The sequence below is a fragment of the Manis pentadactyla genome, chromosome 3 (assembly GCF_030020395.1).
Source record: "Manis pentadactyla isolate mManPen7 chromosome 3, mManPen7.hap1, whole genome shotgun sequence".
In the NCBI taxonomy this organism is placed as follows: Eukaryota; Metazoa; Chordata; class Mammalia; order Pholidota; family Manidae; genus Manis; species Manis pentadactyla.
The window spans coordinates 207674334-207699990 of NC_080021.1; the positions used below are offsets into that span (position 1 = coordinate 207674334).

The following is a 25657-nucleotide window of genomic DNA, read 5'->3' on the forward strand; positions in this document are numbered from 1 at the left end:
TGGCCAAACATTTGGCACAACCAGACATGGTCAGACACTAAAGGCCAAATAGAATATTAAACAAACGATTCTCCCCCATGGTGCAGAAACATGCATAGTTATAAAGAGAGAGTTGGACAGCCCGGAGTTCAAAGACCAGTTCTAACTGTGTGGCCTGGGAGGAGTTAACTTCTCTGAAGTTCAATTTCCTCATCTGTGCAAGTCATGATCTCTATTTCACAGGGCTATCCTGAAGCTTAAATACGATGCTTAAAGTACCCTTTCAGCAGGTGCAGGAAAATAAACCTAGTTCCTCTTTTCCATCACTTATTCCATTATCTTTCATTCCCAATCAGGACAGAAAATGGAGTTTCCTCAAACTAAAACCCATGCCATTTGAAAAACAGACAAAAGTAACTACCGTATTTTTATGCAGAAGATTATGCTACCTAACTTAAGGATGAGTTAACAGAACTTACTGGTTTACTGTCTGTGCCCAGATACACTGTTTGATCCTTTGAGAATTTTGTGCCACAAGTGTGGTTACCCAGATTTTGTTATGTACAAGCAGGCAAGAGAGCTCAATAAGCTTATCCAAGACTACGCAGTCAGTGAAAAGCAGAGTCAAGATTCAAATCCACATCCTGCCCCATGTTCTTTCCAGTAAAAAAAATAATATGGTACATACGGACATGGACTATATATGCATCTGCTTAAGAAGATTGTTTAGAGAGGCAGAGCCAACATGGCGGCGTGAGTAGGACAGTGGGAATCTCCTCCCAAAAATATATATAACTTTGAAAAAACAACAAATACAACTAATCCTAAAAGAGAGACCAGAAGACACAGGACAACAGCCTGACTACATCCACACATGCGAGAGCCCAGCGCCTGGTGAAAGGGATAAGATACAAGCCCCGGCCCGGCGGGACAGGAGCACACCTCCCCCCAGCTCCCGGCGGGAGGGAGAGGGAGCCCAGGACTGCTGAACACCCAGCCCCAGCCACCCGCACCAGAGCGCAGACACAGTGCATACGTGGAGGGCTGGAAACTAGGGAAATAGGGCAGCAAGACCTCTGAGTGGGTGCCGAAGCTGATGCCCCTGCAACAAAGAAAAGCGAGTGCTTTTTGAAAGTCTTAAAGGGACAGGGATTTAACAGCTAGACGGAAACAACACAGGTCACAGCCCAGTGCCTGGAAATTACACGGAAAACCGGGCGCACTAACACCCTGGGCAACAGCTCTGAGACCCCTCATGGAGGTAAACAGCCAAACAGCCCCCCCTCCACCCGTCCATTACCCCTCTGGGTGCTGTGAAAGCAGAGAACAGCCTAAGGCAAAACACGCCCACAGAAAGGAAAATTCCTACACTTCGGCCGGGCAAGACACAAAGACCCAGCCTACACGCAATTACCCAACACAAGCCACTAGGGGTCGCAGTTGTCCCAGTAAAGAAAGGCCAGTAACAAGTGAAAAGTATGGCCCTCCCAGCTGACAGTCAATAGCACCTGTCAACATGAAGAGGCAAAAAAATATGATCCAGACAAGACTAACCCAGACAGCTTCGGCATCTGCTACATCTTCCCCTGAGAAGGAATCTGGGGAGATAGACTTAGCCAGTCTTCCTGAAAAAGAATTCAAAACAAAAGTCATAACCATGCTGATGGACTTACAGAGAAATATGCAAGAACGAAGGAAGGAGAATTCAGAAATAAAACAAGCTCTGGAAGGACTTCAAAACAGAATGGACGAGATGCAAGAGACCATTAATGGACTAGAAAACAGAGAACAGGAATGCAGAGAAGCTGATGCAGAGAGAGATAAAAGGATCTCCAGGAATGAAAGAATTTTAAGAGAGCAGAGTGAACAATCGAAAAGGAACAATATACGCATTACAGGGATACCAGAAGAAGAAGAGAGAGAAAAAGGGATAGAAAATGTCTTTGAAGAAATAATTGCCAAAAACTTCCCCAAACTAGGGGAAGAAATGGCCTCTCAGACCACAGAGGTACACAGAACTCCCATGACAAGGGATCCAAGGAGGGCAACACCAAGACACATAATAATTAAAATGGCAAAGATCAAAGACAAGGACAAAGTATTAAAGGCAGCCAGAGAGAAAAAAAAGGTTACCTACAAAGGAAAACCCATCAGGCTATCATCAGACTTCTCAACAGAAACCCTACAGGCCAAAAGAGAATGGTATGATATACTTAATGCAATGAAACAGAAGGGCCTCGAACCAAGACTACTGTATCCAGCACGAATATCATTTAAATATGAAGGAGGGATTAAACAATTGCCAGACAAGCAAAAGTTGAGGGAATTTGCCTCCCACAAACCACCTCTACAGGGCATCCTACAGGGACTGCTCTAGATGGGAGCACTATAAAAAGAGCACAGAACAAAACACCCAACATATGAAGAAGGGAGGAAGAGGAATAAGAAGGGAGAGAAACAAAGAATCATCAGACCGCGTTTATAATAGCTCAACAAACAAGTTAAGTTAGACAGTAAGATAGTAAAGAAGCTAGCCCTGAACCTTTGGTAACCACAAACTTAAAGCCTGCAATGGTAGTAAGTTCATACCTTTCAATAATCACACCCGAAATGTAAATGGACTGAATGCACCAATCAAAAGACACAGAGTAATAGAATGGATAAAAAAGCAAGATCCATCCATATGCTGCTTACAAGAGACTCACCTCAAACCCAAAGACATGCACAGACTTAAAGTCAAGAGATGGAAAAAGATATTTCATGCAAACAACAAAGAGAAAAAAGCAGGTGTTGCAATTCTGGTATCAGACAAAACAGACTTCAAAATAAAGAAAGTAACAAAAGACAAAGAAGGACATTACATAATGATAAAGGGCTCAGTCCAACAAGAGGATATAACCATTATAAATATAGATGCACCCAACACAGGAGCACCAGCATATGTGAAACAAATACTAACAGAACTAAAGGGGGATATAGACTGCAATGCGTTCATTCTAGGAGACTTCTACACACCACTCACCCCAAAGGATAGATCCACTGGGCAGAAAATAAGTAAGGACACGGAAGCACTGAACAACACAGTAGAGCAGATGGACCTAATAGACATCTATAGAACTCTACATCCAAAAGCAGCGGGATATACATTCTTCTCAAGTGCACATGGAACATTCTCCAAAATAGACCACATACTAGGACACAAAAAGAGCCTCAGAAAATTATAAAAGATTGAAATCCTACCAACCAACTTTTCAGACCACAAAGGCATAAAACTAGAAATAAACTGTACAAAGAAAGCAAAAAGGCTCACAAACACATGGAGGCTTAACAACACACTCCTAAATAATCAATGGATCAATGACCAAATCAAAATGGAGATCCAGCAATATATGGAAATAAACGACAACAACAACACTAAGCCCCAGCTTCTGTGGGACACAGCAAAAGCAGTCTTAAGAGGAAAGTATATAGAAATCCAAGCATATTTTAAAAAGGAAGAACAAGCCCAAATGAATGCACTAATGTCACAATTATCGAAATTGGAAAAAGAAGAACATATGAGGCCTAAGGTCAGCAGAAGGAGGGAAATAATAAAGATCAGAGAAGAAATAAATAAAATTGAGAAGAATAAAACAATAGCAAAAATCAATGAAACCAAGAGCTGGTTCTTCAAGAAAATAAACAAAATAGATAAGCCCCTAGCCAGACTTATTAAGAAGAAAAGAGAGTCAACACAAATCAACAGTATCAGAAACAAGAAAGGAAAAATCACGACGGACCCCACACAAATACAAAGAATTATTAGAGAATACTATGAAAACCTATATGCTAACAAGCTGGGAAACCTAGGAGAAATGGACAACTTCCTAGAAAAATACAACCTTCCAAGACTGACACAGAAAGAAAGAGAAAATCTAAACAGACCAATTACCAGCAACAAAATTGAAGCGGTAGTCAAAAAACTACCAAAGAACAAAACCCCCGGGCCAGATGGATTTACCTCGGAATTTTATCAGACATACAGGGAAGATATAATACCCATTCTCCTTAAAGTTTTCCACAAAATAGAAGAGGAGGGGATACTCCCAAACTCATTCTATGAAGCTAACATCACCCTAATACCAAAACCAGGCAAAGAACCCACCAAAAAAGAAAACTACACACCAATATCCCTGATGAACGTAGATGCAAAAATACTCAACAAAATATTAGCAAACCGAATTCAAAAATACATCAAAAGGATCGTACACCATGACCAAGTGGGATTCATCCCAGGGATGCAAGGATGGTACAACATTCAAAAGTCCATCAACATCATCCACCACATCAACAAAAAGAAAGACAAAAACCACATGATCATCTCCATAGATGCTGAAAAAGCATTTGACAAAGTTCAACATCCATTCATGATAAAAACTCTCAGCAAAATGGGAACAGAGGGCAAGTACCTCAACATAATAAAGGCCATCTATGATAAACCCACAGCCAACATTATATTGAACAGCGAGAAGCTGAAAGCTTTTCCTCTGAGATCGAGAACTAGACAGGGATGCCCACTCTCCCCACTGTTATTTAACATAGTACTGGAGGTCCTAGCCACGGCCATCAGACAAAACAAAAACATACAAGGAACCCAGATTGGTAAAGAAGAAGTTAAACTGTCACTATTTGCAGATGACATGACACTGTACATAAAAAACCCTAAAGACTCCACTCAAAAACTACTAGAACTGATATCGGAATACAGCAAAGTTGCAGGATACAAAATCAACACACAGAAATCTGTGGCTTTCCTATACACTAACAATGAACCAACAGAAAGAGAAATCAGGAAAACAACTCCATTCACAGTTGCATCAAAAAAAAATAAAATACCTTGGAATAAACCTAACCAAAGAAGTGAAAGACTTATACTCTGAAAACTACAAGTCACTCTTAAGAGAAATTAAAGGGGACACTAACAGATGGAAAAGCATTCCATGCTCATGGCTAGGAAGAATTAATATCGTCAAAATGGCCATCCTACCCAAAGCAATATACAGATTTGATGCAATCCCTATGAAACTGCCAGCAACATTCCTCAATGAACTGGAACCAATAATTCAAAAATTCATATGGAAACACCAAAGACCCCGAATAGCCAAAGCAATCCTGAGAAAGAAGAATAAAGTGGGGGGGGATAAGACTCCCCAACTTCAAGCTCTATTATAAAGCCATAGTAATGAAGACAATTTGGTACTGGCACAAGAACAGAGCCACAGACCAATGGAACAGACTAGAGAATCCAGACATTAACCAGACATATATGGTGAATTAATATTTGATAAAGGAGCCATGGACATACAATGGCGAAAGGACAGTCTCTTCAACAGATGGTGCTGGCAAAACTGGACAGCTACATGTAGGAGAATGAAACTGGACCATTGTCTAACCCCATATACAAAAGTAAACTCAAAATGGATCAAAGACCTGAATGTAAGCCATGAAACCATTAAACTCTTGGAAGAAAACATAGGCGAAAACCTCTTAGACATAAACATGAGTGACCTCTTCTTGAACATATCTCCCCGGGCAAGGAAAACAACAGCAAAAATGAGTAAGTGGGACTATATTAAGCTGAAAAGCTTCTGTACAGCAAAAGACACCATCAATAGAACAAGAAGGATCCCTACAGTATGGGAGAATATATTTGAAAATGACACATCCGATAAAGGCTTGACGTCCAGAATATATAAGGAGCTCACACGCCTCAACAAACAAAAAACAAATAACCCAATTAAAAAATGGGCACAGGAACTGAACAGACAGTTCTCCAAAAAAGAAATACAGATGGCCAACAGACACATGAAAAGATGCTCCACATCGCTAATTATCAGAGAAATGCAAATTAAAACTACAATGAGGTATCACCTCACACCAGTAAGGATGGCTGCCATCCAAAAGACAAACAACAACAAATGTTGGCGAGGCTGTGGAGAAAGGGGAACCCTCCTACACTGCTGGTGGGAATGTAAGTTAGTTCAACCATTGTGGAAAGCAGTATGGAGGTACATCAAAATGCTCAAAACAGACTTACCATTTGACCCAGGAATTCCACTCCTAGGAATTTACCCTAAGAACGCAGCAATCAAGTTTGAGAAAGACAGATGCACCCCTATGTTTATTGCAGCACTATTTACAATAGCCAAGAATTGGAAGCAACCTAAATGTCCATCAATAGATGAATGGATAAAGAAGATGTGGTACATATACACAATGGAATACTACTCAGCCATAAGAAAAGGGCAAATCCAATCATTTGCAGCAACATGGATGGAGCTGGAGGGTATTATGCTCAGTGAAACAAGCCAAGCGGAGAAAGAGAAATACCAAATGATTTCACTTATCTGTGGAATATAAGAACAAAGGAAAAACTGAAGGAACAAAACAGCAGCAGAATCACAGAACTCAAGAATGGACTAACAGGTACCAAAGGGAAAGGGACTGGGGAGGATGGGTGGGTAGGGAGGGATAAGGGGGGGAGAAGTAGGAGGGTATTAAGATTAACATACATGGGGGGGTAGGAGAAAAGGGAGGGCTGTACAACACAGAGAAAGCAAGTAGTGATTCTACAACATTTTGCTATGCTGATGGACAGTGACTGTAAAGGGGTTTATAGGGGGGACCTGGTATAGGGGAGAGCCTAGTAAACATAATATTCGTCATGTAAGTGTAGATTAGTGATACCAAAAACAAAGCAAAAAAAGAAAAAAAAAAATGGGCAGTTCCGGTGTGGTAACCTCCAATGAGTTCTACCAAGGGTATAAAGGGCATATAAAAGTGTAGGCAAAGGGTCTCTTTGTGTTTATACAGAGGATCAAAGCCTAATTGGGCTACCCCGAAAATGAACTAAGATACAATATGAAAAAGAACTTCCAACATCTGCACTCTCTGGAAGACTCATGCCAGAAGATGATCATCAAAAAACCCCAACAAAGATCCACGCACTGCTACAGCTGTAGATGCACTCATCCCACCAGTTCCTGGACTTGCCATGGGAATGAAGGAGATATCTAAGCTGGCCTGTGCATACAGTAAAACAACACATTTGACTGGATCTATACTGTTGGAACTCAACCAAGAATTAGGAGAAGTGCAAGTTGTAGCGCTCCAAAATCTTACAACTACAGACTATTTACTGTTAAAAGAACATATGGGATGTGAACAGTTCCCAGGAATGGGTTGTTTTAATTGGTCTGATTTCTCTCAGACTGTTCAAGTTCAGTTGGACAATATCCACCATATCATAGATAAGTTTTCACAAATGCCTAAGGTGCCTTAATGGTTTTCTTGGTTTCACTGGAGATGGCTGGTAATTACAGATATGCTTTGGTTATGTAACTATACTCCTATTATGTTAATGTGTGTGTGCAATTTAAGTAGTAGCTTAAAACCTATATATGCTGAAGTTACTCTACAAGAAGATTTGTCAAAGAAATAATCAATCTTCCCATGTTTTCTTCCGCCTGCTACTTCTATAGCTTTTCTTCTTCCTTCCTAATTACAACCCTTAAATAGAATTCGTGCCTCATATCAAATTTACCGAGTATCATAACTCCTCCAAGTGGTAAAGATACCTCAAGACAAATGCTGGGCATAGAAGCCACAGGGCATAAATATGCAAAGAAGTAAAAAGCTAACCTTTTCAAACAATAAGGCTTCCCTCTCACTTACCAACTTCACATTTCCCTGTATGGCCCCGGAAGATGACTGGTTAGCCAGAGACGGGCAAGATTCCTCAAGGGAGGAACAACCTAAGACAGGCACAGTCGCAGGGGGGTCATCAGGTGAGAAATTGGGGATCAACAGAGGTGAGGCTTAGAACCTCACCCCCCCTGTTCTGAGAGAAATCTTCTGCATACGTGGATGTTTTATTGCCCTCGTCTAGCTTGGATTAACACATAGTCTACAGGCACACACCTGATCATCTACATTTGCTCTCTTACAACACTAAACTATGTTTTCTACCTTTATCTTGTATCTACCTACCACTTCAGCATTTTATTAAAAATAATAATAATAAAGAGAGAAATGTGGTATCCACATATAAATCAAGTATAAAAACCAAATGAGTATTCATATTTGAACTGACTGTTTAGAGTTCATAATGCATGAGCAAAACCGAAAGTTTCTGTGATGACTGCCCTTGTACTGTTCACCATGTAACTTATTCACTATGTAAGAATTTGTTCTCCATGTAAGAACTTGTTTGTTATGCCTCAGAAGATTGGAGACTGATGAAAATTAGGCTTGGGGTGGATTAATGATTGTGCATTAAGCACTGACTCCCCTATACAGAATTTTATTGTCGTTAACAACCATTTGATCAATAAATATGAGAGATGCCCTCACAAAAAAAAAAAAAGGACAGACTTCCAATGGTAAAATAAATAAGTAACCGGGATGTAATGTATAGCATAAGGAATATAGTCAAGATATTGTAACAGCTTGGTAGGGTGATAGCTGGAACCTAGAATTATGTATATAAATGTTCTACCACTGTGTTGTACACTTGAAACTAATGTAATGTAATACTGTGCGTCAACTACCCTTCAATAAAAAATAATTATTTAAAAAAAAAAAAAAAAAAAAGAAAAGAAAAGGGCAAATCCTAGCATTTGCAGCAACATGGATGGCGCTGGAGGGTATTATGCTCAGTGAAACAAGCCAAGCAGAGAAAGAGAAATACCAAATGATCTCACTCATTTGTGGAGTATAAGAACAAAGGAAAAACTGAAGGAACAAAACAGCAGCAGAATCACAGAACTCAAGAATGGACTAACAGGTACCAAAGGGAAAGGGACTGGGGAGGATGGGTGGGTAGGGAGGGATAAGGGGGAGAGAAGAAGGGGGATATTAAGATTAGCATGCATGGGGGGGTGGGAGAAAGGGGAGGGCTGTACAACACAGAGAAGACAAGTAATGATTCTACAACATTTGCTATGCTGATGGACAGTGACTGTAAAGGGGTTTATAGGGGGGACCTGGTATAGGGGAGAGCCTAGTAAACAAAATATTCGCCATGTAAGTGTAGATTAATGATAAGGAAAAAAAAAAAAAAGGCAGTTCCTGTGTGGTGACCTCCAATGAGTTCTACACAATGATATAAAGGGCATATAAAAGTGTAGGCAAAGGGTCTGTTTTTGTTTATACAGAGGATCAAAGCCTAATTGGGCTACCCCGAAAATGAACTAAGAGATGATATGAAAAAGAACTTCCAACATCAGCACTCTTGGGAAGACTCATGCCAGAAGATGATCATCAAAAAACCCCAACAAAGATCCACGCACTGCTACAGCTGTAGATGCACTCATCCCACCAGTTCCTGAACTTGCCATGGGAATGAGGAAGGAGATATCTAAGCTGGCCTGTGCATACAGTAAAACAACAAATTTGACTGGATCTATACTGTTGGAACTCAACCAAGAATTAGGAGAAGTGCAAATTGTAGCGCTCCAAAATCTTAAAACTACAGACTACTTACTGTTAAAAGAACATATGGGATGAGAACAGTCCCCAGGAATGGGTTGTTTTAATTTGTCTGATTTCTCTCAGACTGTTCAAGTTCAGTTGGACAATATCCACCATATCATAGATAAGTTTTCATAAATGCCTAAGGTGCCTAACTGGTTTTCTTGGTTTCACTGGAGATGGCTGGTAATTACAGGTATGCTTTGGTTACGTAACTGTACTCCTATTATGTTAATGTGTGTGCGCAATTTAAGTAGTAGTTTAAAACCTATACATGCTGAAGTTACTCTACAAGAAGATATGTCAAAGAAATAATCAATCTTCCCATGTTTTCTTCCGCCTGCTACTTCTATAGCTTTTCTTCTTCCTTCCTAATTACAACCCTTAAATAGAATTCGTGTCTCATATCAAATTTACCGAGTATCATAATTCTTCCAAGGGGTAAAGATACCTCAAGACAAATGCTGGACATAGAAGCCACAGGGCATAAATATGCAAAGAAGTAAAAAGCTAACCTTTTCAAACAATAAGGCTTCTCTCTCACTTACCAACTTTACATTTCCCTGTATGGCCCCGGAAGATGACTGGTTAGCCAGAGACGGGTAAGATTCCTCAAGGGAGGAACAACCTAAGACAGGCACAGTCACAGGGGGGCCATCAGGTGAGAAACTGGGGATCAACAGAGGTGAGGCTTAGAACCTCACCCCCCCGTTCTGAGAGAAATCTTCTGCATACGTGGATGTTTTATTGCCCTTGTCTAGCTTGGATTAACACATAGTCTACAGGCACACACTTGATCATCTACATTTGCTCTCTTACAACACTAAACTATGTTTTCTACCTTCATCTTGCATCTACCTACCACTTCAGCATTTTATTAAAAATAATAATAATAAAGAGAGAAATGTGGTATCCACATATAAATCAAGTATAAAAATCAAATGAGTATTCATATTTGAACTGACTTTATAATTCATAATGCATGAGCAAAACCGAAAGCTTTTGTGATGACTGCCCTTGTACTGCTCACCATGTAAGAACTTATTCACTATGTAAGAATTTGTTCTCCATGTAAGAATCTGTTCTTTATGCTTCAGAAGATTGGAGACTGATGAAAATTAGGCTTGGGGTGGATTAATGATTGTGCGTTGAGCATTGATCCCCCTATACAAAATTTTATTGTTGTTAACAACCATTTGATCAATAAATATGAGAGATGCTCTCACAAAAAAAAAAAAAGAAGATTGTTTTAAAAGCATGGGGATAAGCACACACACAAACGAGTGCATATCAAACTGTTAAAATCTGAATTAAGGTCAATGGATTGTACCAGTGCCAATGTCCTGGTTGTGACATTGTACTATAGTTATAAAAGATGCTACCTTTGGGAGAACTAGGTAAAAAAAGAGTATACAGAAATTTGCTGCACATGTTTCTACCATTATCTCAAAGTAAAAATTTTTTTAAATGATTACGTAGATCCCTATATACTGTCATGGCAAGAATATGAGGTGAAAAAAGATTATACAACAAAATACATATAACAATTCTATTTAATTTTTTGAAGGTTATATGTGTATATGAATAAACATGCATAGAGAGAGTCAAGCTGTTAAAGAGAACACCTTCAGATGTGTGAGTTTACTGGTTACTTCTACCAACCTCTTCCCACATTTTTAAGCATATTAAAAATGTCCTGCAATGTACAATTTCACTTTTATATCTGGGCAGGGAGGAAGAATCATGCCACAGCTGCCTCTTGCTCTTCTAAAACTCAAGTTACACCACCTCGCCTTTACGGAAGACCGAAATGAGTACCTGTTTTCACTAGCTGAAAGAAATCCCAAGAGGATTTGCCTTTCACAAAAACAAACAAACAAAAAAAGAAACAGAAAGTTAGAGTCAGAGAACAATGTGGTGGTTGCTGGGGGTGGGAGGTGGGGGTTGGAAGGATGGACAAGATAGGGTAAGGGGATTAAAGGTACAAACTTCCAGTCATGAGTCAGTCAGTCATGGGGATGTCATGTGCAGCACAGGGAATAAAGTTGACAATATTGTAACAACTTTGCATGGTGACAGATGGTCACTAGATTTATCATAGTGATCACTTCATAATGTTAGTGTCAAATCACTATGTTGTACATCTGAAACTAATAATATTGTATGTCAACTACACTTAATTTTTTTTAAAAAGGTATAAAGAGAAAGCAGCACTTGTTCTGCAGCACGTGGCTGAGAGGCAGAGTGCGCCCAGAGCAGCAAGCCCAGCACCGTGGAGCTCCTTCCCTGGGAACCACATGCACATCTCAGCATCCAGCCACCACAGCTTTCTGCTGTGTCTGGGAGCATCTGTGCCTTATCTCCATTTATTTTGTGCATCCATTAACAAGATGTGTCCTAAGGTATCAGAAAACCTAAGAGAGGTTATTTTCTGGGTCTCGAAATGCTCAAAAATTTTTCCATATAGATTAGTGGTAATTGCTTCTTCACTTTACGCCATTTCAGCTCACAAAGGGTTTCATAAGAACACTCTCCTTTTGGAGAGCAGGAGAAATCTGTATTTCCAATTGAAAATACATGTTTTAAATGGGTATGTAGGTAGCACCAGCCGGTCCACACTGTAATCTTCACAGAGTCACACCTGGGATTAGAATGCACATCTCTGCCCTGTGGCAACGGCTCCAAGAATTAGAATATCACTTGCTATTGCTTCTGTGCCAGGCTTAATGTCAACCCTGTGAGCTTTGACTATTGTATTCATGCTGCAATCAGTTCAATAACATGACATCCCAAAGAAAGTCCCAGTATGTGAAAGAAAATGCAATTTCAAGTGTCTATGCCACAGTCAAACTATGCAAACTTCATAATGAAATAGCCGATGTAAGTACACAAGGTACATTTACACACACACAGTCAGAGTAGTGGAAAGAACACAAGGCTTTGGAGACAGACTTGAGTTCAAGTCCCAGCAAGTTCAGGTCAAACCAGCCAACAGGCGACCTCCAGGGGTGAGGACTCAATGAGCACTCTTGGAACAGCCAGGCAGGCGTGCAGAACCCGAGGAGTCCCAACAGTTCCTCATTTCCATACGTTTCAAGACAAGAAACTGGGCCAGTAATATAAATGACAAGACCTTAAGAATCATTCTGAAAGTCTTTCAACTAGTACTGAGGGCTATGAAATTAATAAATAGACATAATACATCTGGGTAACATTTAAATGTGTAAGACTACTTTCTTTCCTTCAAGTCCCACGTAACAAGTAAAATGTCACAATGTTCATAAGGATGTCTGGTCTCCCTGCTTGTGGATGGCTAACATACATCTTTTTCAAGCAATAGGAAATATGGACAGTTTTCCTAAGAATTCAGCTTTTAAAGCTTGTAATTTTCTAAGCAAGGGAAAAAAAATACTGAGTGTGAAGTGCAAGCTGAGCTCCATTTAATCAAGCACTGTCAGGAGGTGGGGGAGGGCAAGTCTGAGATTCCAAACGCAGAGATTTGTGCTTCCAGTGCACGATGATTTAAACCAAATTACTTCAATTATTCTTACCGTGAACCAAATCTCTGCAAAAGATAAGGCACAGGATATGAATCTTAGGGATCCAACAGTCTTAAATTAGATTTAACGTCTAATGTCAACTTTATAACCAAAACAACATGGGAGGAGGGGGCTGGAGAGGAGAGCCACAGCATACGGATTTATTCAGATACTAGAACTTTATTGATGCATTACTGAATAGGGAAACCAGAAACATGGGAAGAAAATGTTAAAATAATAAAAAATGCAGAACTGAAATTAGCAAGAAAGTGGGAAGATCAAGGGGATGACCTGCAGGAGTCCTTGGAGTACAACACTGGGGGTGAAAAGAGAAAGGATAGGTCACATCACCAAGGCCTGGAACAATCCTGGCAGGGAGCCGGGTTGAGGTGTGGGGTGACAGGTAAAAAAAAAGCACAGGTCTGGGAGTTAGACTGGCTCTGCGGTCAAATCCTAGCTCTCTCACCACTTTGGTGACCCTGTGCAAGTTGCTTGAATCTCTGACACTGGATTCCTTCAGCAGCAGACAAGGATATTAACAGTACCTGCTTCTCGATCTGCCATACAGATTCAGTGAGTTAATCCATGGAGAATACTTAGCTTGACACACAGCATGTGTTCAGTAAATGCCGGCTGTTACAATTAGCAATTACAGTTGACCCTTGAACTACATGGGTTTGAACTGTGTGGGTCCACTTTTACGCAGACTTTTTTCAATAAGTACATTGGAAAATATTTTGGAGGGTCATGACAATTTGAAAAAACATTTCCTTTTCTCTAGCTTACTTTACTGTAAGAACACAGTATGTAATACCTACAATATATAAGATGTATGTTACTCAAGTCTATGTTACTGGTAAGGCTTCCTGTCCACGGGAGGCTATTAGTAGTTAAGTATTTGGGGAGTCCTAAGTTACACGCAGATTTCCAACTACACAGGGAGTCATCGTCCCAGCCCGTGTTGTTCAAGGGTCAGCTGTACTCCACTTAAATCCTGACCCTGCCACTTTTCAAGCTCAGTGACAGCGAACAGCTGCATACCCTCGCTGAGCTTCAAAACCCACAAACACGAGGAAGATGGTAATTACCTTCCCACAGGGCCGTGAGGACTAAATGAGATACTCCACACATCTCACACACTCTACCACTGGCACAGAGTAAACTTGGCCCTCCTAATGGGCGGTGGCTGTCATCACCATTACCCTCAAACACTAAGGAGGGGCTGGCGAAGCCCCCAAGGCTGGTAGAGTTTCCTCTACTTAGACTGAGCTAATTCTATGACTAAAGACCAGAGTTTTCCTTGGTTCCTTTCAGATGCAAAGCCCTGGGCTCAGCAGGCGCAAGGCCCAAGGAGACAGCCACTTCACTGTGAGCACTTACCTGGAGTGTCTGGGTCTGTGCTGTCAGGGGGGCCTCTCTGGCTTTAGCCAAGGCAGCACTGAGCTCTTCAATTTCACAGTTAAGTTCTTCAACCTGGGTAAACATAAGAATAACAGCCAAATATGCAAGTGAACTCTCTTCTCTGCACATCCCAAATGTTTTGGGGGTTTTCCTGCTGAGGTGCAAGGTCTTATAATCAGGGGCTTTGTAGTCAGGAATGACCCATAGTCAGAGAAGTGGGATTTCTAGTTTGGCTGTTCACTGGATGCATGACTTCAGGCAAGGCAGGTACTCTCTCTCAGACTCAATTCCCACAACTACGGGACGAGGACACCAGCCCTCACCCAGCCACAGCACTGTTGGGTTAAATGGGGTGATGCGCATTATGTGCACTGCTGCTAAAGTCGCCTGGCTCACACAAGGGTTACCATTATTGCTGTCCAGACAGGCGACCCACCCAACAACCTGGCCTGGCTATTCCCAGAATGCCTCATCCCCAGGGACCTTCTCCTATACCCCAGGGTCAGCCACAAACTGCCGGGGCCACAGCTGGACTCTGCCAGCAACCAGAACTGCTCTGCCACCGGTGCCACAACATTCGGAAGGTCTCTACCTTCAGCTTGGCCCTGAACTCCCAACATGACACAACTGTAACTGCGATTACTATGAACCAAATCTCTGCTGCATCTGACACTGGTGATTTCGCAAGCTCTAGCCCTCCTTTGGCTTCCTCAACTCCACAGGTTCCTGGTTAGCTCTCACTTCCACAGCCATTCCTTCTGTCTCTGTTATGCATTCCTCTTCCTGTGCCTGAAATTCTGATGTCCCCTGTAATCCCATCCTCAGCCTTTTTCTTTCCCAGCTACTCTCTCCTTAGATAAGACCAACTCTCAGTTTTATCTCACTTCTGTATAGGAGGCAACTCCCAGACCTACATCTTCAAGCCTGAGCTCTCTCCATGCTTCAGACCTGCATTATCTACCTGCCTCCTGGACACCTCACCTTGATGCCCATGAGCTCCTCAAAGGCAGTCCTTGCTAAACAGACTCATCACCTCCATCACACCCCCAACATGCCATCATACTTCATTTCCTAAGCTCTAAACTGAGTGGGTGGTACCACCCCATCCTGGCCAGACAGCCAGATACCTGAAGTCCGTCCTCGATTGTTCCATCCCTCAAGTCCTGCATCTAAACATCAAACTTCCCCAGATTTGCTTTTAACTTTTAATTATTTCTAATTTTATTTCTGTAATAAGCCCCACCCCTCCATTCCTACTTGGTGTGACTACTGCTCTAATTCAGTTTTTCTTGGCTACTGCCCTCCCTGCTTCCATTCTCTGCCTCCTACAATCCACTCTCCAAATGTAGCCAGAGGCCTCACTAAAACGCAGATGTGATCACACCCCTCCCGCCGCACAGCCTTCAGCGGCGTGCCCCACAGCAGCTCAAGCTGTGAGTGCCGCCGCCACCAGCTGGCCCCACGCACTGTCTCCAGCTTCTTCTCTCGCCTCACCCAAGTTCTGCATCTGATGCCCTGACCACCTCAAACTGCTTTTGGTTCCACAGAGACACACTGAGCTCTTTCCTAACTTAGTGCCTTGACCAGTGCTCTACCTTCTGCATGAAATGGCCTCCTGGTCTCTGCCTCCCTTCCCAAATAACTCCTAACTTACCCTTCAAGATTCAGCTCAGAAACCTTCTCCAAGAAGGATACTCCCCTCTCCCCACATGCACACCCAATTTGAACTTGGTCCCCTTCCCTCCACATCCACAGCCCAGCCCACCCCTCAGTCACTACGCCTTCACTCTGTCCCTCTTGCCCACCAGACTTGGCAGCATAGCTGGGTAACTGCCTACCTAGCCGCACAGGTACCAAGACACACAAATTACTATGCTCATGACAAGGGCGGGGAAAAAAAAGGGGGGCATTACGATTAACATGTATAGTTGGGGGGGTGGGCACGGGGAGGGTTGTGCAACACAGAGAAGACAAGTAGTGATTTTACAGCATCTTACTACGCTGATGGACAGTGACTGTGAAGGAGTATGTGGGGGGAGACTTGGTGAAGGGGGGAGCCTAGTAAACATAATGCTCTTCATGTAATTGTAGATTAATGATACCAAAATTTTAAAAATTTTTTAAATTTAAAAAAAAATTATTCTGCTCATGACAAGAAAGCAGCAGGTGGTACTATCTGCCACCACCTCAGATCCCAAAGGCAACAACCCCGGGAGCTATGTAAGAGGCTCGTCATGGCCTTGCCCCCAAAACCCCTTTTGTCTGTCTTCTGTTGTTTTTCCAAAGACTAGTATCGGCCAGCATGGCAGCCACCTGTGGCTACTGGGCATTTGAAATGTGCTTAGCCTGAATTGAGATGCGCTTTAGGCACATCTGGACTTCAAAGACAACGTTTGGATTTTTTAAAATGTTAAATACCCTATTATTACTATTGTCTTATTGATTATAGGGTGAAATAATAATATTTGGAATATGTATATTATTAATTTCACTTGTTTCTTCTTACTTGTTTTAATGTGGCTACTAGAATACCCAAAATTACATATATAACTCACATTCTTTTTGTTGGACAGCTAGATCAGACACTCCACATGAGTTTCCAGTGGACAAGGGCCCTCTCTCCCCACTTTCTATACTGCTCTAGGCTCTCTTACAAACTTTCACCTAATGCTAAAAATTCAGGGTAGGACAGGCCAGTCACAGACTCTAACACAGAAAAGCCTCACTTCGGGTATATCAGACATACCTCTTTTTCCTTTGACTTTAATGCCATGGTTAAGCCCTGAATGGCTTTATCCCTCTTTAAACTATTTTTCTTCTCTGTAGCAATTTCTCTCTCCTTCTCTCTCAGGTCCTCCTGAAGTGCCTAAATTAGATTAGAAAAAGATTCACTAAGTTGATGCGTTCCAACCAAAATGCACTGTAAATATCTCTGTAAGGGCAACGCAAATGCAGTTATTCTATCTTCCTCCTGTCAACCTGTGATTAATGTTTCCAAGTAGAGCTGAACGCAGCAGCATCAGCTCCAAGTTACTGCGTTACCGCTCACGGCGACAGGGCTGGGTGGAGGGAAGGGAACCAGATCACTTAAGACAGTGACAGCTATTCCTATGGGAAGGACTCCAGTGCCTTCTGTAATCTGAACACAGTCACATCAGAGTCTTTGAAACCATACCAGGTTATTTGGGGGGAATAACAATCATTAATTTCCTCCCTAATGCTACCAAAGCTAACAGAGAATTTGGTTTGATGGAGATGGAACATACACGCTTATAGTCTGAGTTCATTTCTAAGGATAATCACTGCTGCCTCCCTCCTCGGCCGTCGTGAGGATCGAGTGAGCTAATGGCCATAGAAGAACCTTTAGGCTGGCAGGCGCTACACCAATGCTGGCTGCTGAGACTGGGGGCCCTGGAGGAATGGCGGTGGGGCCACACTGGCAGGTCGGAGTCCCTGCTCTGCCCTCTTCCAAGCTACGTGACCTTGGGTAAGCAACCTCACCTCTCTTGAGCCTCACGTACCCCACCTGCACAATGGGAATGCCTACTTCAAAGAGTTACTACAGACTGAGAAACCTTCTCTAAAGTATCTAAAGCTCGATTGGCACACAGTAGCAGTCAATGAATGGCAGCAACCGTCACACAGAATTACCTATTGCACTCAGAATAAAGCAAAAGGCAAAGATAAATCTGTAATAAGAATTTGATCAACATACCTTGATCCTTTCTTCAAAGTGGTTTCTCTCCTTCTGGTGCTCCATTTGTGCAGCCTAAGAAAAGGCATCAATTGGTGCCCAGAAGCGACCCACAATCCAACAGCTTCCCCAGAGCAATTAGAAGGAGCACCTCATTTACTTACTTCCCCCACTGCCATGGAACTCATGAAGACAAGTGTCCACTCCTGTCTGTCTTACCCCAAGTCTGGCCCAAGTGAAGAAAAATGTACAGCAAGCAACCATGTCAGCTGATCCCCAGGCCCACCAAGAGTAAACCACGGAGCTGCTGCCCAGCGGAAAAGGCCTACTCAAGGACAGCGCCTGGGGAGCGAGGGGCGAAAAGTAGGGGCAGGAGGTGAGGGCTGATCACAGCCGCAAACTAACCGGGGAGGCTAACGACCCTCTGCTGTGGTGCGGACAGAGACACCCTGCTCCATAAAGGCACCCAGGCGTTTCATGAGTGCCCAGCACCGGTAACGTGAATGTACCACATGCAGCAGCCACCCTCGGTCCAACAAGAATTGGAAGATCTTAACTAGGCCTACCTGCACCTCCAGGTCCTGCCCACCCTCTTCCAAACAGCTTGCCAAGTAGGCCGCCTAGGGCGGGGGAGGAGTCCAGGAGGCCTTGGGGTCTGATACTAGTAACGCACCTCTTGGAGCCTGGGAAAATATAACAACTCCTCTGAGCCTGTTTCTAAATTCAGCGAGGGGACTGTGCTCTCTCCCCCTCGCTAAGTGGCGGGGAGGACTGAGTGCGGTGGCACGACGGGCTGCCATGCCCAGTACGAGTTAGTTCCCTTCCTGCACTGACTCTGAAGTTTCAGACCAAAGTCGGCCCCAAGCCCGCCTCTAACCACAAAGGCAAAATGGGTATGTACCACGCTTTCATCCTAAGAAAACCCAAAGGATGAAAATAAAGTCCTCAGGCAACAAACTGACATGTGGTAGAACACAGGCAAGCAGGTATGGGCGGACTGCTTTTGTAACCAACTCTATATGAACACAGGGCTGGATGGAAAAACAATGCCAGGGCCACTAAAAAAGGAGGTTTCTGCTATTCCTCAACTGACCAGGAGCTAATATTTGGAAGCAGCCTGTGTGTGACCGTGGGGACTGAATGGGCATTCTTTTTCCCACAGGGGACTCTGGTCTGCTCATTAAGTACCCCCTTCACATCCCGCCTCACCTCAGTTTCTCTCTCCTTTTCTCCCCTCAGAGCAGCAGAAAGTCCTCGGAGCTCTCCAGATGACACACTGTCATCAGGAGATGCCATCTGAGATTTCTCCTCTTTAAGGCACTGAATTAAAGCTTCTTTGCTCTTCAAAGACAGCTTCAACTCCTCAATCAGTCTGAAAGAGAACGAAATTTAAACATTAATTCTAAGCTGTTCTCTTAGCTCAGTGGAGCAGGAGGAGGTAGGAAATGGGCCCAGACATCTTCAAAGTAGACATGTGCAATGACCGGACAGGAACGGAATCATTCTGCAGGGTAGGATTAAGGGCCAGAACGCATGTGACATCAACGGTCCCCGCGCCTCCAGCCTGGCCCCAGTCGAGCCAACCTCTGAGCTCCCAGACTATGGCCTAATCAAGGCATGCCCTGCTCAGACTTTCAATGGCCCCTGCTACCCACAGCAGCGGACAGACTACTAAATTTTTTGGTCAAGTCCTCTCTCCAAAAGAAATCTGGCACGGAAGCCAAAATAAACTTGACCAATAAAGAAAAACTATTTCCAGTCTGAAAAAATCAGAACATCTCCCCAAGGCTTCTCAGAGTAAAGTATAAAACACACTGATTTTCAAGAGAAAGGCCAAACTCCTGAGCAGTGCAGTCAAGGCCCTGGCTTTTGGGGCCCAGGTCAGAGGCCCTGCTGCGAGCTGCAGTCTCCCTTCTCACATGAAGCTGCCGCCGCTCCATCGCCACTCAGAACCTCACCTGCAGTCTCTCCAGAAGCCAGGCTGGTATAAGCCTCCAGACCCTGGCTCACACTATTCCCTCTACTACCCAGAATGCCCTTCACAACTCCACTCCCACCTCCACCTAATGAACACCCATCACCCAGCCAGAGTTAGCTCGGCCTGACCTCCGTCGAGGAAGCTCTGCCACCCACACCCTAGTGTCCCCCTCAGGGAGAGCTGAGCACCTTCCTCGGGACCACCAAAGTCCCCCCCATATCACCTGTGCCCTGACCAAGTTTTGTAATCTCTCTGAGCCTGCATTTCCTCAGCTATAAAATGGGGATAACCTGCTCATGTGGATTAGAGATTAGCTACGTAAAACAGCCTGACACAGCTCCAGGCACATGGCAGAACTCAACACACAATAGTTGCCATAATTATTACTTTTTGTACATCCAACAACCAGCATTTTGTCAGAGAACCCTCAGAAGAGACTTTCGGTAACTAAGCCTAGAAAGCAACTAAGTAAAGCAGAAAGAACACAGGCTTGGAGTCAGAGAGTGCTTCCCTAAGTCCCCGGTGAAGTGAGGAGTGAGTTAAAAGTAGTTCAAGCAGCTAGCAATGCACTGGTGCTGTGCTCTGAGTATGTGTTCCCCCACAGTTCAGGTATCAAAATCCTAACCCCCAAAGGTGTGGGATTAGGAGATGGGACCTTTGGGAGGAGATGAAGTCATGTAGGTGGAGTGCCTTACAAATGAGGCTCCAGAAAGGTCCCTCACCCCTTCCAGATGTGGGGACTCAATGAGAAGCCTGGAAGAGGACCCTCGCCCGACCATGTAGGCACCCTGATCTCGGACTTCCAACCTCCAGAACTATAAGAAATAGATTTCTATCGTTTGTGAGCTACCCAGTCTGTGGTATTGTGTTACAGTGCCCTGAATGGACAAAGACAGTCAGGACAGAGGGTACCAGGCAGCACCAGAGCGGTGCCCCTCAAACTGAGAAAGAGGAGTAAGGCTGCCCTCTAGGGGTTCAACTCTGAAATCATAACATAATCCATCAGAGGTAAAAAGTCACTGGGTTGTGTTGTGTGTCATAGTTTTACATCAAGCAAATTGATTTGTTTCAGTTATCTTAAAGCAAGTTCCAGTAGGGATGCAAGGCATGAGGTGGGCCTGTGGGGACTGGCCAGGCTGGCACACAGGGCCCATCTAAGGTTTCATGGCCCTTTCATATATGGTTCCCAATGCCTGGAACACCCTTTCTTCCTCCAAGTAATTCCTCCTTATCCTAGTACCTCCTCCAGGAAGCCTTTCCTAATCATTCTAAAGTGAGTAGAAAAAAGTGTTACGTTCACCCAGCATTTACTCCATCTAGCCCTTCTCACTATTCCTGCTTCCATTCCTTCCACCAAGTTAGATGATGATGATGGGCTTAAATTCTAACAATTTCTGTACCACTCACTCCTATATTCTAATCACCACGTATTGAGGAGAGGATGCTCAGGAAATATTTGCTGAACAAAAGGCATAATGATCCATCAGAACCAATAATGTAACTGCACAGCCTCTGTTGGGACCCTCGCAGGACTTCCCAATCAACTCCCTCCCAGACCTCTTCTCATCCTACCCCCAGCCCTCTCCCTTCTTCCCCTGCACACAGACAGGAATTCCGTTTTTTCTTCTCTGCTGGTTACCCCACACATTCTAGTTTATTCGCTGGGCCCCCCTATTTCTAGTTTAACCTGCAGTACCCCCAGGAAAGATAAGCCAATCAGCCTCTAAGGGCTTCACCATCATCAGTTGGGAGAGATACAAGGGAAAGCGTAGCTGATTCATACAGAAAAGGACTCCAGACTCGAGAAGTCTCATTTCTCACAATGTAGATGCCCCAGACTCCACCACTCTGACGATGGTTTCCAGGAAGGCTGGTACTATGAGGAGGAGGTTCAGCAAAAAAGACCCATGTCCAGAGAGGGTTCTCCCCCTAGCCACATAACCAACAAGAGCACTCATTCATTCAGCACTAGGGTCCTCCTCACAGAGAACTCAGTTTCCTGACTCATCCTGAGATTATTTCCAAAACTTCAGTTTTCCAGATCAAAGTTAAGAAAAGATCTCAGTGCAGTCAATAAATGCTAGTTCTTCCAAATGCTAGAGCAAAGGTACCTAATAAATGGAGACAATGGGCTCTCTGTGGGTCTATTTACTCCTTTTTTATAGATAATTCTAAAACATTTGCTCCACTGATTTGCTAACCCATACTGAAAACAAGTAACAGACTCAAATCTCAAAAGGTGGTACAAGGACAGAAATTAAAGCAAACAGCAGTTGGGAGTGAGGGCAACTGAGTACAAGAACCTAACAACATGGTGGGCCCGTCAATCAGAGGGCACTGAGCAACCAAGAAAAAGGAACCACAGTCAGCATCCTATACTAAGGAAGAAGGAAAGGAGACCATTTGTTTTAGAACCATTTCTGTCATGTTCCAAACATGCATGGCTCTTCAGTGACTAAGTCACATGTTAGCCAGAAGTTTCACTTTTATTTAGTTAACCCAACCTTCCACTTAGTGACCATGAAAGCAAGACGAGAGTATCAAAATGTAAAGTTCACGGTAAAGAAAACCTCAACTTTCTGCTGACCAGTTTTTGATTAAAAGTTTGGTTGCAAGACATGATGAGCACTAGACTGCCTACAGGCCGTACGGTCCATCCGTTTCTCTGGACTCAATGGCACACATCTTATTTCTGGGCCACCAAAGGACTCTACTTGGTCTGCATTGTTCTGACTCCTTGCACGGTACTAATCTGGGCCCTCAAACTGCATTGAAAGATATGATGGAGACAGTCACACAAAACTCGCTGGTGTTATTGTGGGGATATAGTCACTTACTGTTCCCTTTGGGAAGATGCACAGGAGAAATTTCTCCCTGTCAATGTCAAGTAAAACTAGGCTTCTCCTGAGTTACTAGCTCACTTTATCTTGTGAGCAATGTGAATCTTATGCCCACTGAGATTTTTTTCCTTTTTCCTTTGGCTACTAGGAAGCTTATAGCCAAAACTGAATGCTAAATATACTACCAAAGTAGAACTTTTCAGCGTGAGTTTCTGTCTACTAATTCTCTCTGTGCATCTATCACTGTCCCTCTACTTTTCCTTTCACCTGATTTTACAACTCGTTTCCTCAGTACAGAGAACAAGTAGAGAAAAGAGGGGGAAAAGAGTCAAAAAGGAACAATTGTTTGCTGATGCTGCCAGATAAACAGATGTCAAAGGACCACGGGTAAGAGCCAGACCTGTCTTTCTCTTCCAGGACCACAGCCATCTCCAAATCCCCTTCGTGCATCTTCTTCACCTCTGAAAGCTTGTTTTCCAAGCTCAACCGAAGAGCCTTCTCCATTTCTGTCCCTGCAAAGGCCTTTTCCAGTTCTGCCCGGGCAGCTTTCACATCCTAGAGTTAAATTAAATGCATTTGATGTGATTCTTCAACACAATTGGGAACATTTTGAAAGGAAATTGGATTAAAATATAAATATTTATGACTTTTTCTCCAGCACATTTCCCCTCCCTGATTTGTACTATACATGGGGAGAATCAGTAATAAATACATTTGCCAGCCACTTTTCCCTCTTGTATCCTGAAGAGTAATAGGCATTTCCAATGGAAAAGACTCGACTCTACAAGAACTGTATTTCTGGTTTTGAAAAATCAGATCAATATTTACAGCTTCAATGAGAACAAGAAGAAATGTGCCTGCCTCTCAATACCTAAACATACATATATTCCAAAGAGTCACCATAATCTCCATACAAATTCATCCCACACCTCACCGCCCCCTCACTATTTTTTTAAAAGATAATGACTACACAATACTAAAGTACATTTTATCTCCAAGGTGATTTGGGTGGTAAAAAACTCTGTGTTCTTCCTAAGAGCTCAGAGAAGCCAACAAGGAAATTATCTGAATCACACAGGCGGTGTCCATATAAGGGAAAAAGGTCCTGGTGCTGAGAAAGGTGACCTGGGAGTAGAAATGAATCTCCAGGTGTCAACTGCCTCTGACTGCAGCGCAGTCAGACTGGACTGGGTTAAAAACCCAGCTCTCCCACTTAACTGATGTGTGGCCCTGGTTAGTCGCTTAACTTCTCTGAGCCCTAGCCTTCCCGATCAACAGAGATAACCACCATTCCAGGATAGAGCTGCTGTTAGACTCTGTCAAATGCCTTCTCCATCACAGACAGCTCAAAAAAATGTTGACTCCCTCCCCTCTGCACTTTTCCTTCATGGTGCCTTCCCAAGAGGCCTGCCCATCAAGCTCAATAATAGCTAGAAAAAATAATTTCCCAATATTCTGAGATAATAAACAACAAAGTCTGTTATTTACTGAGTGCCTACTAAACTCCAGACTTTGAGGAAGGAGCTTCATTTATATTATATTTGGGCCTCACTCAATCCTGTGCAGCTATGTACTGAGAGCAGATTACAGCACAAAGAGGATGCAGGCTCTGCAGCCAGACCACCCAGCATTCACTGCCCGTGTGACCTTAAGCAAGTGACTTAGCCACTCTGTGCCTGTGTCATCATGTTTTTTTTTTTTAAAAGGTGATAAAAGTATTCACCTCACAGGTTTATGGAAGAGATTAACGAGGTCAATGTATGAGAAGGCCGAAAGAGGGTGCCTCTCACACGGAAAGCCCTCCATGAACTGCTGGCACCGCTGTTGTTACAATCACTACTGCAAAGCAGGTCTCACTAGCGCTGTTACAGGTTAGTGGGGAAGCAGAGGCTTGGGGGCGCAAATGCCTTATTCGAGGCGACAAAGATGGTGGCAGAGCAGGGATTCAACCCAGTCCTGCCAGTCATGCTGACACCCTAAAACATTAGGAAGCATTTATGAGAAAAATAAGGTAGCTGAGTCACGAGGTTAAGTCCCTTCTACGTTAACTAAAATTCAAAATTTAGGCTTAGAAGACTCTTTTTTTGGTTCCAGCTCTACCATTTATGACCAAGACTAAGTTTCGCACCCTCTCTGAGCCTGTTTCCTCATCTGTACTTTGGACTAGTACCTACACACTACACACTCCATGGGGCTGATATTAGGGCTGATGTGACCATCAAGCCTGAAAAAGACCATTACAAGGGGCAAAATACATTACAAATGTACCTGCTTTTTGTACCCCAAGGTGCTCTGTGGTGCCTTTCTTCCTCCCAACAGCTAAAAAGGATCAGGGTTTCAGGCAGAGAAAGTGAAATGAAACAAAAGACTTCAAAGACCAAGAATTAATTAACTACCATTACTTAATACTAGCTTATATGGAGAAAAACTGTTTGAACACATAGGAAATAGGATCTTTTAGGGCAAGCAATACCCTGACTCCCATCACAGTCACAGGAAGCACCTGAGAATAAGCAGGAGAAGCCACAGACGTGTCTCCCCAGGAAAAGGCCTTCACTTCAGTGGGTGCTGCTGGGATGCAGGCTGGCACTGGGGCCAGGGCTGCATGGGCACACACTGGCTTACAAGCCAAGAAAACTGGTTCCAGGCTTAGCTAATGTTAGGTGAGTCACTTCCCCTCTCTGGGCCTCAGTTTCCTCCTCTGTAAAATAAAGGG

General features: G+C 43.3%; 1 protein-coding gene across 1 annotated transcript in view; it reads right to left on the bottom strand.

Annotated features, from left to right (window-relative positions):
* The window catches only part of CDK5RAP2 (CDK5 regulatory subunit associated protein 2), a 192956-nt gene that overhangs the window by 134240 nt on the left and 33059 nt on the right, over positions 1-25657 (bottom strand). Inside the window, exons 7-11 of the mRNA XM_036915502.2 lie at positions 23342-23496; positions 19333-19495; positions 18145-18198; positions 17176-17295; positions 14409-14501 (exon numbers count right to left, since the gene is read on the bottom strand). Of these exons, the coding sequence (XP_036771397.2) occupies positions 14409-14501; positions 17176-17295; positions 18145-18198; positions 19333-19495; positions 23342-23496 (585 nt within the window). The remainder of the gene's footprint in view (positions 1-14408; positions 14502-17175; positions 17296-18144; positions 18199-19332; positions 19496-23341; positions 23497-25657) is intronic.